Source organism: Oculina patagonica, chromosome 11 (assembly GCF_052425735.1).
Source record: "Oculina patagonica isolate OP01 chromosome 11, crgOcupat, whole genome shotgun sequence".
NCBI lineage: Eukaryota > Metazoa > Cnidaria > Anthozoa > Scleractinia > Oculinidae > Oculina > Oculina patagonica.
In genome coordinates, this window is record NC_135768.1 from 14748080 (window position 1) to 14768626 (window position 20547).

The 20547-nt window shown below is 37.7% G+C and overlaps 2 protein-coding genes across 4 annotated transcripts in view; both read left to right on the top strand.

Annotated features, from left to right (window-relative positions):
• LOC144630408 (uncharacterized) overlaps nt 1–20547 on the top strand; it is an 87383-nt gene that overhangs the window by 44694 nt on the left and 22142 nt on the right. The window lies entirely within an intron of this gene.
• The window catches only part of LOC144630411 (uncharacterized), a 19373-nt gene continuing 2210 nt past the window's right edge, over nt 3385–20547 (top strand). Inside the window, exons 1-8 of one of the 3 annotated variants that reach the window (XM_078488778.1) lie at nt 3385–3470; nt 10565–10610; nt 11235–11336; nt 12072–12184; nt 12687–12782; nt 13817–13912; nt 14482–14577; nt 15134–15229. In XM_078488778.1, the coding sequence (XP_078344904.1) occupies nt 11235–11336; nt 12072–12184; nt 12687–12782; nt 13817–13912; nt 14482–14577; nt 15134–15229 (599 nt within the window). In that variant the 5' untranslated portion in view covers nt 3385–3470; nt 10565–10610. The remainder of the gene's footprint in view (nt 3471–10564; nt 10611–11234; nt 11337–12071; nt 12185–12686; nt 12783–13816; nt 13913–14481; nt 14578–15133; nt 15230–20547) is intronic. The other 2 variants (XM_078488780.1, XM_078488779.1) reach the window with 2 other exon arrangements.

Sequence of the window (20547 nt, forward strand, 5' to 3'; positions counted from 1 at the left end):
TATATGATATGGGATTAATTTCGCGTGTTTAAATTTCGCGCAATTTTTTTTTTTGGCGCTTATTTAATTTCGCGATTATTTTGAAATCGCGAAAATTAGTACTCGCGAAAATTAGTAAGAATAAGGTATGAAAAATGCTAACTGGTCGCCCTCAGTTCACCAATTTCCTCGACGCCTACGAACTTTGAAATTTGGCTAACGAGGTCAACTCTTCAAATATCATCGTCCCAGAAACGATTCCATTAACTTTTCTTTTACTCGTTGTAACAGTTAACTCTGGTTGTAATGAATTTTAAGAAACCTGGCCATAAAAATTGAAAAGGTGACTAGACGCTAAATCTTCCCCCAAAATTCTTTTGTTTGTAAGAATGTTTATATTTTTATTGTATTCATATTAGTATTAGTGTAGTTTTTAGTTTTTAGCAGTGTCCCCTAATTGTGTTTTTCCCAGGCTAAAAGGTTTTTAAAAAAGTTTCTTATCTTATCTTATCTTTTTATCTTTACTCAAAAAAATAAATATCAGTTTAATTACAAAGAAGCGCTGTAAGTGTAAACTGCTAAATTTTAATTTGAAAATCCCCAATTTGAATAACCGACAAACGGCACCTCGGCGAGTAACACGCAACATTCTTTTCTTAGCTCTTGTTTACGGCAACACAGACAGTTATATTTTACAACCGATGGTAAAATTATTCAACTATGTTAAGAACTGATTCAGTCAAATGTTATGACCAGGTAAATGTTAAAATATTCTGTATCGTTCGCCTTATCCTTATTTAAATGTATATGGTTTTTGCTGGTTTCCATGCAAACGTTGTGATAAAGAAAACATGCTTTCCATCTTTCGGCTGCATAACGTGAAATGCGAACCATTTTCTCATATTTTGACGATCCGAGACGATCTGAGTTGATCCGACCTGGACTTGTTAGCGTTAGGGTTTGGGCCTTTGATTGAAAGGAAAATCACACTTTGACCCCGTTTTCCAATATTCGTAATTTTCTGAAAATAAAAAAATCACTGGAACTTTTAAATATGATTTTTACAAATGTCTTAGCCAAGGGTATCTGTGGGCAAAATATGATGGAAACGCCAAATGGGTCGCTGACGGCGAGTTCTCGGCCCGGGCGGGGGGGACTCCAATAAATTTCGGATAGGGGTGTGCCGCAGAGGTTCTTAAACCCTGACCCTATTTAACGATAAAGAAAGCGAAAATTGATACCCTTTTTAAGGCCCAAAACAATCTCGTCCCCAGAGGCCGCGATCCTTCTGGTCTGCGCCATGGATCGTGACCTCTGGGCTATTCTAAAAAGCCGCTGAAACAATGAAAACACTTCTGATTGGTCGATCTATAACGCGCCAAAATTTGAACGTGCGTCGGGATGGTTGTCCTGGCCCCTGGGGAATTAAAAGTCTGTGCTTTATGCAAATCAGAGATTGTGCACGCAATCGTAATATGTGCAGTTTTTGGATGTATTTCTGTTTGGAGACGACATCAACAGTCTCAGAGCAAATCTTTTTCACTTAAATAAGCATGTTTAATGTAAAACGATGTTTAACAGTAGAGAATGATCCCAAAACAGCATTGATTACAATTACGTGACACGACCTGAATTTGCATAAAACCGCAGACATGTCTAGTCTCCTGTGAATGAATTAACGGTCGAATGACTTTTTTAATTATTCAGTGGAACGTGGAGCGTGCGCAAAAGAGTCTTGCAATCTCTGGAGCACGCGCACAATCACACCGGAACAAGGATTTCCTGGTTCCGGTTTGGATTCGTCCAGAGCCATTGAGTTTCCCGGCCCGCTGGTCAAGGGAAACGCAGGCTCTGGGGACGAGATTGGGCCCAAAACCGAAAAATGACACTATTCAAAGGGAGGAGAAGTGTTCCGTGACGACCCAAATAACGGCTAACCGCGCACGGCAAGACACAAATCTTTTTATTCTTTATGGGAGTACCCCCCTCCCCCCCCCGGGGTTCTCGGCCCTTAAAGTGATCTACAGTCGGCCTTTAATAAGGTATGAATAAAACGTTAATCGAGGTATCAAGTTTAAACCCCTGGTTCCTTTCTTCAAAAGTATCAATAAAAAGTTAAACAACGTTTCGTTTTCAAAGCGTGGGTTTGGGTCTTCACAACAATCAATAATAGGTAAAGCAAGGTTTCATGTTCAGTCAAAGCGTTGCTTCGCTTCTTCACAAGCATGAATAGGCAACCGGTCGCTTCTTCTACGAGTAGATTCGCTAACGACCAGCTCGCTTACTTCTTTGGTAGATTCGCCTACGTCTGAAGTCGGTTAGCTTACGAACTATAGGTCGTTTTGCTAACGATACAACAAAGATCAAAGTACGACCTACAATATTTCTCGTTCTTTAAGCGTGAGCAAACTCAGCTAGAAGGGTGACTACGTTAGCGATTTTTGAACGTCAAAATTAAATAGCGGGTGCGAAATTGGTTGGGAGCGAAACCTTTATCAACCAATTTGACAAATATAACTCTTGAAATATTTCAAAATTATTTCAGTGTTTCTCTTTTCACTAGAAGACACGTTAGCGTACTAATTTTATACGTTGGCGAAACGACCAACAGCTCGTTAGCGAATCCACTCGTAGGAGAAACGACTGCAATTTTATTTAGGTTTTGTTCCCTGCTCTACTGAGAATGTTGCTATTTTAAAAGGCTTGACTTACTGCTTGGAGTTTGAATCTGTAATTCTAAAATTAAAAGGGAAAATCACTCCAGTGATACAAATAACAAAGTGCACACCTATGCCTTCAGTTAGTTTGAAGCCGCAAGTAAAAATTGATTGAAATGCATTAAAAACTGAAAACTCGACTGAGGTCACTTAATTCTCGCGTGCAACAACCATGTGCGGAATATAATCGTTTCTTTTTCGCAAGAAAAGTGAAGATATACAAAACACAAAAATGTAAAAATACTTTCCACGCTAAAATAATTATGCCGTGTAAAATTGGAAACCTTTGCTAAAAAAGCTATTAAGGATAATGATAATTTAGGCCATTTAACGTGTTTGTAAAGATCAATACCGTTTCTACTGAGACATGCATAATTTCTAGTACTATGATCTTTTTCTGCTCTTATACATAATTTGTAGTGCGTTTACGTTTGGGCCAAATTTCTGACTCATTACACCACTTTCGCTCATACACCAGTAATAAATGCCTTAAGGGGACCATTTTGCAAGAAGTGTTTTTTTCTTCTTTTTTTTGCAAATGCATTCGTCTTTGTCATCGACGTGATAAAGGTTTCGTATATCCTCAGCCAAAAAGCATATAATGCAGCCAATCACCAGAGTCAAATTGTCATCAATAACCAATAAAAAAAGACCACATGTTTAACATCCTTTACAGCCTCAATTTGGTTTTAAAATCACCGCCCTGTAGACTTTGATCACTTAAGATAGAACGCTACCAGTATTCAAGTATCAGTATTCAAAGATATAACCGAGGTAAGTTAAATCTCAGAAGTCTCTCAAATACTGCACAGACTCCCGTTAAATAATGGTAAGAAAAGCAAATGCGTATAGTTAATCGGGATTTTGAAATCGGAGAACAACGGCTCATTTCACAGCAATGAGGTACGGATAGTCTCTGTCAACTTGCGAGTGCGCGCGTGCGGTCAAAACAGTCTTGTCTCAGAATAGCCGCCTACGTGTACTATAAAAGCTGCTGATTTTTACTTCCAGAGAAAAAGGGACTGTAAAACGTCCACTAACTTTATACCTTTTTCTACGCTAGATGTATGACAAAATGAAATAATTGAATTTGGAACACCTGACACGTGTACGTTCATGAATATTTCTCAGGTATACAAAAAAGTCCAAACGTTTACTCACAGAAGCCGCTTCAAACGGGCTTAACGAGATGGATAACAAGAAAGAATTTAACCGAGCTCGAGCAACAGCGAAAGTCATTTTGTTGTAGTAGATTTTGAGTTTAGGCCGTGGACTGATGCCGAGACGTTGCTTTTATGAAGAGAAGATCATTCGGAGTTTCTCGTTCATGGATGTAAACCCTTTGCGCCAAGTTCTCGAAAAGATCGATACTGAATATTTCGCAATTTTTAGCCATTTAAACTATCTTGTATTTTTGTTTTAGAATGGTAAATTCTAACGATAAAGATGATCGGCCACTTAACCTGCTTGTAAAAATCAAAACCGTATCTACTGAGACATGCACATTTTCTAGTACTATGATCTTTTTCTGCTGTTATATATAATTTGCCGTGCGTTTACGTTTGGGCCACATTTCTGACTCATTATACCACTTGCGCACATACATCAGTAAAAACTGCTTTACGAGAATCATTTTGCAAGCAGTATTTTCGCGAAAGCATTTATCTTTGTCATCGACGTGAAAGAGTTTTGGTATATCCCCAGGACGAGAGAATGGAGCAGCCGTTTATCAATATCTATAAGTTCTTTTCAATCAATTATGTGGTGTTGCCCGAAGATGTCAATGCGCTGTCATGGTATTTTTTATCTTTAGAAATATTTTGTTTATCCATTCTAGTTCATCACAAAATTAAGCATTCTTGGCGAGCCAGTTTACATTGCTTTTTCCCAACTTAAAAGTTATACAAAAGCGTCGATACATTTATGGGCAGATGGGTTAAAACATTTCGTTGAAAGTATTGAGCTAGCGCTTAGAACCTGACATTTAAGTAAAAAAACATTAGCGTTTTCACATTTGTAGCAGCTTTGTTTCAAGTTATTACACTGAATCCACAAATGCTCAAGCTATGTAAAAGCCTAACTTCTGGTCGCCGCCTTGCCAATTTCCTCGTACGCCTAAGAACTTTGAAATTTGGTAAACAACGTTCAACTCTGCAAAAATCATTGTCCTAGAAACGATTTAATTAATCGGGCGTGGCCGATTTATAGTTTACCCTTTGGTCGTCCTAGAGCATAGTCTCCTGGCGCGGCCAAAAAGACGGGGATAGCTTGGGGTTGCTACAAAACCGCTACGGGTGACGCATACCGCAATGGTTTTCATTTTAGTTTTGACAGGAAATCGTTGCAGGCACACTTGGTCGACTTTTGGGTTAATGTGTAATCAGGTTGTGTTTTTTTGCTTCGGCGGAAGGACAGAGAAAAAAGCTTACGGGGAAAAGTACAGTATGGGGCCCAGTTCTCGGCCACTTTTGACGTAAACTTGTATTTCTTACCTCAGAAGAACCGCAGGAACTTGAAATTTCTCCCAGAGCTAGCTACATTATTCAGCTTTTTGGTGTAAAGCTATCGACCGGTCAAAAATTAATTTGCCCGAGCAATAATAAAAATAAAAGCTCCATTTGTGGGCCCAGTTCTCGGCCACCTTGGCCCAGTTCTCGGCCACTAAAAAGCTTGTGCGTAATTATCTGTAAAAAAAAATGCTCAATTAATTTTCACAGTCATAAAATCACTCTGTAAACCTATTTATGTTATATCGATCCCAAATTATTTTTATGAGGCTTTGTTTTACTTTAGAAAAGAAGGATTTTAACGCGCCTAGTTGCCTATGTGCAGGTTCTAGCAACGCATTGTGTGACCCGTGCATTTAGATGGTTTATTTTGCAGTGAAAAGGTCTTGAAAGATTTAGGTGTTGTAGAAATAATAGACAAGACAAGAGTCAGCTCAGAACTTAGAGATAAGATTAAACTTTATTTTTAAAACATTTATTTCTTTCATTCTGGCAGCAGCAGATGAAATTATATTAAAAACCAAGCGCTAAGCTGTGATAGCGAGCAGGGTGGCCGAGAACTGGCAAATACGCAAACGTCGCAAGAAAAACTTTTGAAGTAAATTAAGACCAAAAAATACAACGGTTCAACGAAAAGTTAACTAAAGCAGAAAGCTGAATTATTCTACGTTTCACATGCCAAAAATTAGCTCGTATGGTGGGGGCTTTTGGATAAAATACGAATTTAACTACATCCATGAATTTTAAGGAGCCGTAAACAAACAAATTTTTCGGGAATGCAAATTCACCTACCTCCGCGTAAACTCGACGTGTGAGCTTTCTATATCGAATTGAACGATCAAACTCAAGATACTTAAAGCACATGAATCAGTCTATCGTTTGAAGGAAATACCTTTTTCTTTTAATTCAACTGGAGTGTGAAAAAACGCGTTAAACACAAAGTGGCCGAGAACTGGACCCGGCCGAGAACTGGGCCCCATACTGTACTGATATTCACCATTGTGAAATTGCACTTACTTTGACAAGTTAAAGTTATTTTTGTAAATGAAAAAGGTAACGTCATTGATGTCACGCAGTGTTTTTTTTTTTTAGCAAACTAGATGGTTTGCTGGTTTCTGACTATGAATGGGGGTGTGATCTTGCGGTATATTTTTTGAGCCTGACTCCGCCGTAAAACTTTTTTTTTATTTAGCAAGAACTGTGTCGATTTTCATTTCTGAACAATTGGTCGTCAAGTCGTTTGTCACAAAGAGTAGAATGTTTGTACAGCATGTTTTGGAATTATTTTAGATTTGGTTAGTAAGACGCTTCTGAAGACCTGAGCAAAACATTGGGAATGTACAGTATTAATAGGAACTTGAATGGAATTTTTCACAAGTTGGATAAAGGTATCAACTGAAAAAAATGGACTTCAAAATGAGAACTTGGATTTTGTTGTAATTAAATTTTATCGCGGATTGGATGCATAATATCACGGCTTTGAAAGTCTTCAAATAATTAGAAAGGTTCCTTTCTTCCTTTTGATCTTATTGTTATTTTCATGTATTGATTATTCGAAAGTGGTTTTCGTTGATACGAAAAAAAAAAACGGGTTTTCACTGAATTGCATGAAGTATTTTTAGACGTGATAATATTGGCTTAATCAAATTACATTGTGCACGAAATATTTGTTATTCTTTTGTCTTGAAACTTTGAGGAAATTGAAATTTTTGTTTGACAGTAGTGTATGAAAGGCATTTTATAGAACTGAATAAAAAATAAGAAACATTGATAAAGGTTATTTCAAAGATTTATTTTGCCTGATTTTGAAAGGTTTCAGGAGTTTTAAAGAGTGCTGGTAAACGGCTGTATGTTGTTTGTGATTACGGATCTTATTTAGTTTCGAACGCTCTAATTTTTGAAAGGTTAAAACAGGTTAAAACCGGGCGGTTTCATGAGTTTTTTGGGTAGAAAGGTACGGTGGTGGTCAAAAAAAAAATGTTTAGAAAGGAATGACTGTAGTAGCACGTAAGTCGAAGGTTTGCGTGAGTCACGGGGTATAGTATGCGTGAGCTGGATTTCCGGCGTCATAACGGCATGTTTTGTTAATCGGGCGTGGCCGATTTATAGTTTACCCTTTGGTCGTCCTAGACGATAGTCTCCTGTCGGCTAAAAATTACGGGGATAGCCTGGACCAATCGGTTTCATTTCAGTTTTGACAGTAAATCGTTGTAGGAATACTGGGTCGACTTTTGGGCTAATCTGCAATCTGGTTCTCTTCTTTGCTTCGGCGGGAGGACAGAGGAAAAAGCTTAAGGGGTAAAGTACTAATAATCACCATTGTGAAACTGTAGTTGCTTTGACAAGTTGAAGCTATTTTTGTAAATAAAAGGGGTAACGTCATTGATGTCACGCAATGTTTTTGTGGGAAACTTTTGAAACTAGACGCTTTGCAGGTTTCTACAAATAGCAGTGTGATCTGGCGGTACATTTTTTTGAGGCGGACTCCACTTTAAAACTATTTTTTATATATTTAGCAAGAAGTATGTCGATTTTCATTTCCGCACAGTTGGGCGTCAAAGTCGCCTGTCACAAAGATTAGAATGTTTGCACAACTTGGTTTGGATATATTTTAGATTTGACTAGTGACGTTAGTAAGACACTTCTCAAGACATCAGCAAAACATTGGCAGTGTACAGTATTGGTGTGAACTTGAATGAATTTTTTACGAGATCAGTAAAGCTATCGAATAAAAAGATGACTTGAAAATGAAAACTTCGAATAATTATAATTAAATACCAATTGAATTTTAGATGAGAAATTCCGGAAGTGACATCTGTGTTTCAAATAGGAATTTTTGTACAACTTAAAGTTCCGAAAAAAAGACCACATGTTTGGTAAAAATCACAGGCAAACATGATCAGGAAAACAAAACAGGCCAATTGGTTTTATTCACGAAAATACAACTTTCTTGAGAATGAGTTTGTAAACAAGACAATGAAATCGAATTACATTTCACACGAAATTTGCATACATTTGAACTTGCAAAAAAGAAGTATCTCTGCCGAGACATAATAGCGTCAGACCTTAATTACATTAATAATTATTGTATTCTGATCTGATTGTTATTTTTTATGCATAACTATTTGAAAGTGGTTCTCATCGATGAAAACAAAACGGTTTTTCATTCACTGCTTGAAGTATTTATAGACGTGAAAACATTCGCTTAATCAAATTACATTCTGCACGAAATATTTTGTATCCATTTGTCCCGAAACTTTGAGGAAATTGAAATCTTTGTGGACAGTACTGCATAAAAGCAGTTTATAGAATTGAATAAAAAGATAAGAACCATATTGATAAAGGAAATTTTAAAACTTTATTTTGGTTCATTTTGACGAAATTCAGGATTTTCAAAGACTGCCAGTAAACGGCTGTATGGTAGCGGGCAGAAGTCGGTTCGTTCTGAATTTTTCAATACGGTATACAAGTTACAGGTCAATAAACAGACCCTCTGTACAGTAAAAAACGTTTTGGGAACAAACCATTGTGAACTCATTTTCTATGTTGATCAGTAAAAATCCTTAGTACGACATGGGGCTTGTTATCAAGTTTGTTAGTACGTTAATACTGCAAGGTGTATAACCTCAGAGAATTATTATCAGTGTGTTTTGTTTTATTAGCGGTTTATACTCCAAGGTCTTGGAATGGGAGATCAAAATTAAGGCAAATTTCTGATATTATCTGATTGCTTGGCACAGATTAGTACGATACTTAATTGGTTAGGAAATTTAAACAAACATTAAATTGAATGAGAGTAGAAAGGGAGGGACAGGTGGGGGTGAAAGGCTAAGGAGATGGAAAGGGAGGGAGAATTAAAATCCATGCTTGGTTATATCACGCAACCTTTGACTTCTGTTGTTTTCTCACAAGAACAAAAATTAAGATGGGGTTCTACCTGAATTTGAATGGAACTTTAAGAGATTTAAAGAAGGGATTGAATAAAAAGAATGGAAACACCTTCAAACAGTTGACCCCCTCGCAAGAGCACTCCGGGTTGTCAGGAGACTGTTTGGTGTCCGTCCACCAATTTTTAACTTCAAATTCAAATTTTAAAATCACATTAAATCTTCAATATTTCTTATTTGTCTACATTTTACTAATCCTTTGAGAAAAACTATCGCCTCCCAGACATCCCCCAAAATCGTTCAAAAATTAACAAAATACTGCAAAACATATATATATGGGATAAGTAAAGCTTTTTTGGATTCCTTGAAACGCGGCTGAAATGGTTTTCAGTGTTTTCCAGCCCTTATACTTTGGGTCAGTACTACTATTCTTCACCAGTTTCTATTACAGTAATGGTATGAAACAAATACCTAATCATTGGTCAATAAGTTGTGATCATTTTCTTGACAATAGTACCTGATTAGGAGTTGTATACTGTTCCATTAAAGTGTAAGGACTGGAAAATACTGAAATGCGTCAGCCACCTAAAGCGTTGGAAAACTTGGTCTTCAGGTAAAACCCCGCCTTTATTAAAAGGCTGTCAAAATGACGTTGCCATGGTGATTTCAAGTTACTGGCACAATAACTAATCCTACCAAATTATTGCGAGATAAATTTTCGATAAACGCGCAAAGTTTGGCAGCGTTTGGTTGAATCTTGAAAAAGTTATAAGCGTCAAAAGTCAGCGAGGGCCTCAAAAGCCCCCCCCCCCCCCCCCCCCCGGCCTGAATAGGTTTAAGTGACTGTTTTTGCAGTGATTTTTACTGTACTGTACCCTGCCTTTCAAGTCAAAACAGATAGCTAATTATTAAGCGGCCGATTTTAAGCTTCTCAAGCTTCTCAAGCTTCTTGTTACCTTTTCTTTTACTCGTTGTAATAAATTTTACTGAGAAACCTGGCCATAAGAATTAAAAGGTGATTAGACGCTAAACATTCTCCAAAAAAATTATCTGCTTGTAAAATGCTTATCTTTACTCAAAGGAAAAAATGTCAGTTTAATTACAAAGAAGCGCTGTAAGTGTAAACTGCTAAATTTTAATTTGAAAATCCCCAATTTGAATATCCGACAAATGGCACCTCTGCGAGTATAACACGCAACATTCTCTTCTAGGTCTTGTTTATATTTTATATATGTTATATTTTATAACCGATAATAAAATTATTCAACTACGTTCGCTTTATCCTTATTTAAATTTTCTATGGGTTTTGTTGGTTACCATGCATACGATGTGATAAAGGAAACACCTGTGTTTTTAATCATTCCTCCGAGAGGTGTTGAACAAGGTACCGGTTATATTAGTGGACAGTTAGCCGTGCTGTACTGTTTTTCACACTTTACAATGTTAACCTCATTTTTGTTTCTTCTTACTGCAGAAACTACAAATTCTTCTTTTCGATAATTCTGATTGAAGCCGCAAAGGTATGAAATGCGTCGTTTTCACATTTTTAACGAACAATGTTACATTTCACAAAGGAGAGGTGAGAGTACATAGCATGTCATATCTTTGTTAGCGCTGCCAGGATCTAAAGGCATTCTGGATTATCCACGACTTGATTTACCTTTCAACTCTCTAACACTTAAGTGAGATTTCCTTTTAACTTAAATATCTTTTCAGGGCCGTAGCGAGAAAAAGTATGACTAAGGCAACGGCAATGGTTAAATTCTCTTCCTAGGTATTTACCTTCCCCCTTTAAAAAGTAAACAACAACAACAACAAAAATGAAAACAAAAATTGGCAAGTGCCTCGGTTTGCATCAAAGCGGCTGCAGCCCTGCTTTTATATAGCTCACACTCACTCACTCACTCACTCACTCACTCACTCACTCACTCACTCACTCACTCACTCACTCACTCACCTCATTCCAGCTAGTGTAGCCCAGGTCTTTACGATCACCTTCCACAGTTCTTCTCCATATAGCTGTGGCCTCCAAAATGCGTGTGCGTTTACAACTTCGTAAAGCATTCGAACCAGCCCTCTAAAATGAGGCTAAATGTTAATTGAGAGCACCTATCAAATAGCTCAGTTCTTTTCTTCTCCGCCAGATGAAAGCGTTTGCAGTTTTCGTTCTCTTGATGTTGGTTTTCATGCCAATGGCATATGGCCGGACTTTGAGCGATCATGGTGGTGAAAGCAACGACTACAAGGTAATCAAATTTTTGAATTACTTTTAACAGAAGCTTCACTTGTTGAAGGCGAAGAAACCAGATTAAAATACAATTATAGTGGCAGATTAACATGGCTTGAAGGGTGCTATCTCACAGCTACCAAATGGCCAAATGTTTAACTGCAGGATGAGTTTTACGTTGAATTTTGGAATAAACAGTCTCGTCCAATCGGGGACGAATTAGTTATTCGTTAAACGGAGTCTTAAGGAAGTTCGCGCAAAAATCTTCCAACGTTGCAATTTTTCTTAAATTTTCCTATGTAACTATGTAACTTCCAGAATGTTTAAGCAATCACAATGAAACTTATAAGATGTATAGTATGTCCAGACATCTTTCTATTGGTATACGTCACGCGGGATGATGACGTCACATCACGTGACAATTACATCTTGATGTCAAAACAGCCGTCATCTTGGATCCGCCATCTTGGATTTCAATTTTTTTCTACAATGCTTACAAAACCGCCCAAAATTACTGAAAAGTGCACAAAATCAATACAAATGTGCTTATAAACCGTAAAAAAGTAAAAATAATTGCATTAAAGTTTATTTTCGTTAATAGAAACACGAAAATCAGTACAAATTTGGGAAAACATGCCTGTCTAAATGCCGTTGCCATGGTAATGTCAAGTTCCTGACACATCATGACCATGCATGAGAAATGACACCAAGACTTAATAACCATGACTGTATTTCTCTGTCTGTTTTCTTTAAGCTGGAGAACTTCAAAGAAAAAGGCTATCCTTTTGTGAAGGATGACAGCTTTCCTAGAGATCCTGCTCGATTCAACAAGCGTGGGTGTACTTCTTGTGCCATCCCTGGTTGCTGGTGAGAGTAAAACATTACCGATAAGACTAGATCAGCGTGTGGAATACTTTTTTCACATGATACGAAAAATGCTCTGAACCAATGGCTAAAATTTTCCAAAATACGAACCATGGCTCGACCAAACTCGCCTGATATGCCGCCGAAGCGTACCAAAAAAGGTACGATTAGGTATAAGAATTGTACTCTACTCAGTCCAATTACTATTACTTATCATCATTATTTTATTATTAATATATCTTTAAGATATAGAAAGGAGGCCAAGTGGTTTTCTAGTTGGTGAGAAACTAGGAAGAAGAATGAAGAAAGAAAAGTAAATAAGAAAAGCAAACAACAATGAGTACATATTAACATTATAAACTTATCTAAAATCAAAATTATAAACCTACCTTAAATCCAGTTTCCAACAGTCTAGAAGTGTCGGCAAAAATTACTCATGCACGCATTTTTTATTTATTTTTATTATTATTATTATTATTATTATTATTATTATTATTATTTGCAGTCCCATTGGACGTTCTGTGAAGGATGACAACTTTCCTAGAGATCCTGCTCGATTCAACAAGCGCGGGTGTACTTCTTGTGCCATCCCTGGTTGCTGGTGAGAGTAAAACATTACCGATAAGACTAGATCAGCGTGTGGAATACTTTTATCACATGATACGAAAAATGCTCTGAACCAATGGCTAAAATTTTCCATAATACGAACCATGGCTCGACCAAACTCGCCTGATATGCCGCCGAAGCGTACCAAAAAAGGTACGATTAGGTATAAGAATTGTACTCTACTCAGTCCAATTACTATTACTTATCATCATCATCATCATCATTATTATTATTATTAACATACCTTTAAGATATAGAAAGGAGGCCAATTGGTTTTCTAGTTGGTGAGAAACTAGGAAGAAGAACGAAGAAAGAAGAGTAAATAAGAAAAGCAAACAACAATGAGTACATATTAACCCTTTCACTCCTAAACGCGCATTCAGGCGCTATTGGGAGGTGCAGTCAGTGAATCACTTGTGATGTCATCAATAAGTACGTCAGTGGAATTTCGTGATAAGAATCTGACAGAGCTTGGATCGACCTTTCTACAGGACTGTTCATTTTGATTATCGGTTGCATTCTGACAGAGCTAATCAAAGAAAAGTACAATCCATTTTTGGTGCAAAATCGTTGCTTAAACAGGCCAGTACACCTGTAATTGGTCAAGGTCCTCTTTTCAGTGTTTTCCAATGACAACGTCAAACCTTTTTTTGGCCAAAAGGAAGGATATGAAGAGTAGAAAGTAAGAAGAAAAAGAAGGCAGAAAAAAGGAAGCAAATGGGGCAAAACAAAATTTGGAACGGTTCAGCAAAAAAAAAGTCCAAATTTTGGCTTATGCGCATGCACCAAAGTAAAATATTGTATGTTTTTACACAGGATCTTAATCAAAATGTTGCTAAAGTGTTGCTTCTTTAGCAAAGTTGAGGTAAAGGGTTAACATCATAAACTTATCTAAAACTTATCTAAAATCAAAATTATAAACCTACCATAAAACCAGTTTCCAACATAACAGTCTAGAAGTGTCGGCAAAAATTACTCATGCACGCAATTTTTATTTATTTTTATTATTATTGTTATTTTTTTTTGCAGTCCCATTGGACGTTCTGTGAAGGATGACAGCTTTCCTAGAGATCCTGCTCGATTCAACAAGCGCGGGTGTACTTCTTGTGCCATCCCTGGTTGCTGGTGAGAGTAAAACATTACCGATAAGACTAGATCAGCGTGTGTGGAATACTTTTTTTCACCTTTTTTTCATGGCTAAAATTTTCCAAAATACGAACCATGGCTCGACCAAACTCGCCTGATATGCCGCCGAAGCGTACCAAAAAGGTACGATTAGGTATAAGAATTGTACTCTACTCAGTCCAATTACTATTACTCATCATCATCATCATCATCATCATCATCATCATCATCATCATTATTATTATTATTATTATTATTATTATTATTATTATTAATATATCTTTAAGATATAGAAAGGAGGCCAAGTGGTTTTCTAGTTGGTGAGAAACTAGGAAGAAGAATGAAGAAAGAAAAGTAAATAAGAAAAGCAAACAACAATGAGTACATATTAACATTATAAACTTATCTAAAATCAAAATTATAAACCTACCTTAAATCCAGTTTCCAACAGTTTAAAAGTGTCGGCAAAAATTACTCATGCACGCATTTTTTTTATTTATTTTTATTATTATTATTATTATTATTATTATTATTTTTTTTTTTTTTTTTTTTTTTTTTTTTTTTTGCAGTCCCATTGGACGTTCTGTGAAGGATGACAGCTTTCCTAGAGATCCTGCTCGATTCAACAAGCGTGGGTGTACTTCTTGTGCCATCCCTGGTTGCTGGTGAGAGTAAAACATTACCGATAAGACTAGATCAGCGTATGGAATACTTTTTTCACATGATACGAAAAATGCTCTGAACCAATTGCTAAAATTTTCCAAAATACGAACCATGGCTCGACCAAACTCGCCTGATATGCCGCCGAAGCGTACCAAAAAGGCACGATTATGTATAAGAATTGTGCTCTACTCAGTCCAATTACTATTACTCATCATCATCATCATCATCATCATCATCATCATCATCATCATCATTATTATTATTATTATTATTATTATTAATATATCTTTAAGATATAGAAAGGAGGCCAAGTGGTTTTCTAGTTGGTGAGAAACTAGGAAGAAGAATGAAGAAAGAAAAGTAAATAAGAAAAGCAAACAACAATGAGTACATATTAACATTATAAACTTATCTAAAATCAAAATTATAAACCTACCTTAAATCCAGTTTCCAACAGTCTAGAAGTGTCGGCAAAAATTACTCATGCACGCATTTTTTATTTATTTTTATTATTATTATTATTATTATTATTATTATTATTATTATTATTATTTGCAGTCCCATTGGACGTTCTGTGAAGGATGACAGCTTTCCTAGAGATCCTGCTCGATTCAACAAGCGCGGGTGTACTTCTTGTGCCATCCCTGGTTGCTGGTGAGAGTAAAACATTACCGATAAGACTAGATCAGCGTGTGTGGAATACTTTTTTCACCTGATACGAAAATGCTCTGAACCAATGGCTAAAATTTGATAAGTCCGTTCTCCTAATTCGCTACGACTGTTATAGTCAAACCTGATGTTCTTTTGATGTTAACTCTGCAATGTTGCGGCGCAATGTTCCAATATTCAGTGGCACCCAACAGACTATTTCGGTGAATATCTCTTCAGAAGACCTACGATTTTAGAATTAAAGAGTGATGAAAGATTGAATATTTTTTTTTTACTCCAAACATTCGTGAAATTGGAAAAGTAATGCCTGTTGTTTTCGGAGAGAGAAAATGACGTTTTGGTACAAAAAAGGGCTAACTATGATTTTCAAGAAGGCAACAGTCTTTGTTAATTCCGGTATTAATTTTTTGTTCCCTAAAATTTTCTGACGTTTGAATATTCAGCTAGCGTATCCGAAAACGGATTCAATTTAAAGGGACCATGTCACGGCTAAGTTAATCTTATGTTATTAATTTTTTCCAAATATTCGCTATGAAACTAAACGTTTGCAAAGAAATTAATTCTTTGATACTAAATGACAAAACCATAGCTTCCTTGCAGCTAAATGTTGTTATGCTTTAGTATTTAATGAAATGTGAATGAACACATTCAACATGGCTGTACAAACTACAACTCTGATTTATTACATGAAATCGAGGCAATACATAGACCGGCGAACACGTGCTCTAAATAAAGACTGGGACTAGGACTTCTATTTCACAACATCTCCCTTTTTTTAACAAAAATCTTGCATGCAACAAAATAAACGAAACTACAAGAAATGAGCATAAAAATCTGACTTATTCGTAATGTTCATGACTTGCATCAGACACACTGTTCACTTAATATCAACAAAGTCTGGTAACAACTTATGAAATGTTCTCACTAACTGGTCACATAGTCTTTGGACCAAACAGGTGGTCGGATAACTCGACCACTGGAACTGACTTTCTCAGAGCTCACGGAATCATGGACTGGACTGGTGGTGTTGGTTTTGGATTCTTCTAGATCCTGCTGCTGATTGGTTGCTTCAGTTGTCTTAATCAGATCGCGCCTGTTTCTTCGGTAGCTTGCTCCTTCTGAGTCAACAACGTACGATCTTGGCGCTTCGGTTACCCTGGTAACTACCGCAGGTGTCCATGTTTTCTGTCCTGGCTTTCTAACTCGAACAGTGTCTCCTGTATTCAGAGGTTTCAGAACTTTCGCATTTCGGTTGTAATACTGCTGTTGTATTTCTGCCCGACGACTGAGACCTTCCTTGATGTTTTCGGTTGGATATAATGGCTTTAGCAATACAGGTGTAGTGGGTAGTTTGGTTCTAGTTCGACGTCCCATAAGCATCTGTGCTGGTGAGAGGCCAATTTCCTCAATTGGAGTGTTTCGGTAGTCAAGCAACGCAAGCTGATAATCCTTTCGTTCAACTTTTGCTTTTTTCATAAGGTTCTTAGCTGTTTGCACAGCTCGTTCTGCAAGACCATTACTCTGTGGGTATCTGGGTGATGAGGTAATATGCTTGAAGCCATATTCCTTAGCAAATTCTGCAAACTCATGGCTACTGAATTCAGGGCCATTGTCACTGACTATCACCTCAGGTATTCCATATCTTGCTAACTGTGGTTTGATGTGGTTAATCACTGTCTTGCTTTTACTGTTAGGCAAGTGGGACACCTCAAAGAACTTTGAGTAGTAATCAACCATAACCACATATTCTTGTTTGTCAAGTTCAAACAAATCAACTGCGATCTTTTGCCATGGCCTTTCAGGTAATTCATGGCTCTTGAGTGGTTCTTTTGCTTGAGAATTTCTGTACATGTTACAGGTATTGCACTTGGATACCACATCTGCTATCTGTTGGTTCATTCCTGGCCAAAACAAAATATCTCTGGCTCTTCGTTTACACTTCTCGATGCCTAAGTGGCTGCTGTGTATTACTCTTAGCATCTCATCTCTGAGCGAAATAGGTACAATCAATTTGTCACTTCTCATTAGCAAATCAGCACACACAGAAATTTCTTCCTTAATGTTCCAATACTCGCGAAGCTCAGGGTCTACTTGAGACTTCCTTTCTGGCCATCCACTTTTCACTGTGGTCTTGAGCTTCTGTAGTGTTTCATCTTTCCTTGTTTCATCTTTAAACTCTTCCAATTTCACCTCACTGATTGGCATGTTTTCAAGGGTGAGTACCTCAAATTCATCCTTTGTGTTGGCTGCAGTTTCATTGCTTTCTTCTGGAGCACGACTTAGAGTGTCTGCAATGAACAAGTTTTTGCCTGGTTCATACTCCACTTGCAGGTCATAACGCTGTAACCTTAACATCATTCGCTGTAATCTCTGTGGTGTTTGGAATAATGGTTTCTTGAACAAGGCTTCCAAAGGCTTGTGGTCGGTTTGGACTTTTACTTTCTTGCCATAAACATACTGGTGAAATTTGGTACAACCATACACAATTGCCAACAGTTCTTTCTCTATCTGCGCATAATTTTTTTCAGCAGAGTTAAGTGATCTGGATGCGTAGCACACTGGTCTACCTTCTTGAAGCAAACATGCCCCAAGTCCATAGGATGATGCATCTACTGATACTGTAAGGGGAGTTTCAACATCATAATACTGGAGTGTCGCATCACTTGTCAACTTTTCTTTAATGGCTCGGAATGCTTTCTCTTGTCTTTCGGACCAATGCCATTCCACCTCTTTGTGCAGAAGCTCTCTTAGTGGCTGAGTTAGGTCTGCTAGGTTGGGTATGAATTTACCCATGTAATTCACCATTCCAAGGAATCTTAAAAGTGCTGGCTTATCTGCTGGAGATGGCATTTCCTCCACTGCACGCACCTTGCTAGGATCTGGTTTCAATCCGTTGGATGTCAACACATGGCCAATGTATGGAACTTCAGCTGTCAAAATCTTCATTTTACTTCGGTTGAGCTTCAGTCCAACTTTCCTTGAACGTTCCAACACTTGCTCTAGGCGATGGTTGTGCTCAACTTCATTTCTGCCCCAGATAAGAATATCATCAGCGATTGTCTTCACTCCACTCAAGTCCTCAAAGGCTTGAGTCATTCTCTTTTGAAAGATCTCGGGGGCTGAGTTGATACCAAATGGCATTCTAAGGTACTGGTATCGACCAAATGGTGTGTTGAATGTTAACAGCTCTGAACTTTTCTCGTCAAGCTTAATATGCCAAAAGCCAGATGTGGCATCAAGAACACTAAATACCTTGGCATCACTCAATTCAGCTGCAACTTCTTCAACAGTTTTCATAGGATAATGCTCTCTCTGGATAGCTTTATTTAGATCTCGAGGATCTAAACACAATCGCACCTGACCATTTGGTTTCTCCACGACTACTAAAGAACTAACCCATTCAGTTGGTTCCTCGGCTTTACGAATAACACCAAGTTTTTCCATGCGGTCAAGTTCTTCCTTGACTTTCTCTCTCTGAGTGAAAGGTATTTTGCGAGGTGGATGTACCACTGGACTTACATTAGGATCAATCTTAATTTGATAAGTACCCTTCAAACATCCAATACCATCAAACACATCTTCATACTTCTTGAGGATTTCATTGACATCTTGATTATTGTCACTGGACAGGTTTTCCTCCCCCTGGGTATCAACTGAGCTGACTCTCTTGACCAAATTTAAATCATGACAGGTTTGAAGACCAATTACTGGAGTGGCTGGATGCTCAATTATTTGAAATTCAACAGGGTGGGACTTTCCTCTAAGTTTCACATTGAGTGTAGCTTTACCCATCACTGGCATCTTGTGGCCTGTATAAGACACGAGTCGGGTTTTCGACTTCTTCATTTTCTCACGTGTCAGTTTACAATACAACCCATACGACAAAACATTGCATTGAGCACCAGTGTCTAACTTCATATTGACCTGGAGTTTATTGATCACTACACTTTGCATCCAATCTTTCTGAGTCAGTGGTTTAGTTCCCAAGACCCCAATAAACAACTCATCTGTATCTGAATCATCACATGTGAACTCACTTACTTGTTTTGAACTGTCCCTTGGCTTGGACTGGCACATTTTCGAGTAATGATTCCTTTGTTCACATTTGTGGCAAACCTGACCATAGGCTGGGCATTTCATAGGCTGGTGTACTTTTCCACATCTTCTACAGTTGAACGGTTTCTTTGTTTGGTTGTGCTTTCCATTTCCCCGTCTCGATTTTCCGGGTGGTTTTCTGGAATCGTCTTTCACATAGTGCACCTCTCGGTCATCCTGATCTACAACCATATTTTTCGCCTGATTTTCAGTAATCTCAGATGACTTACACATTTCAACTGCTCGATCCAAATTTAAATCTTTTTCTCGCAGAAGACGTTTCCTGACCTCGTTACTTCTGATACCACACACAATACGATCACGAATTATAGAATCATGCAATTCTCCAAACTCACAGTTTCTTGCAAGCTTGCGCAGTTCCGTGACGTAAGCATCGATTCCTTCGGTCGCTCCTTGTGCCCTCGTGTTAAACACATGTCGCTCGTATGCTACATTCTTCTTTGGCGTACAATATTCTTCGAATTTCTTGATCACGACATTTATCTTATCCTTGTCTTCATCGCTGAGACCGAATGTATTAAAGATTTCCAGCGCCTCCTCTCCGGCAACTGTTAACAAGGTCGAACACTGTACTTTCGCTGGTTTCTTGTCGAAGCCCGTCGCGTTGAGAAAAAGCCTGAATTGCTGAATCCAACGTCTCCAATTCTCTGCAACATTTCCCTCGAATGATAGCGGCTTCGGTGGTGGGAGTTGATTCATTATTCTCCGCTTTCTGACACCATGTTATGCTTTAGTATTTAATGAAATGTGAATGAACACATTCAACATGGCTGTACAAACTACAACTCTGATTTATTACATGAAATCGAGGCAATACATAGACCGGCGAACACGTGCTCCAAATAAAGACTGGGACTAGGACTTCTATTTCACAACAAATGTGTCTCCCGGGTGTCATAAATTTAAGTTACAAGCAGACAAGATTAACTTTGAAAACTGTTCCGCCGGACCATATTTCAAAAGCCCACATCGCAATCCGTTTCAATCTTCGACACTTTTGGCCATCCGTACCTTCTTTTGCATTTGGTGTGTTAATTAAATGTTCCTTCACTGTTTTAAGAGGTTATTTTATACATTTCCTATGCTTAAGTTTGGCTAAAATCCGTGACACGGTCCCTTTAAATCGCACAAAAAAGACGCCTATTTTTTGAAATTCTGCGTATTTTCAATTACCCACTGAGTACACT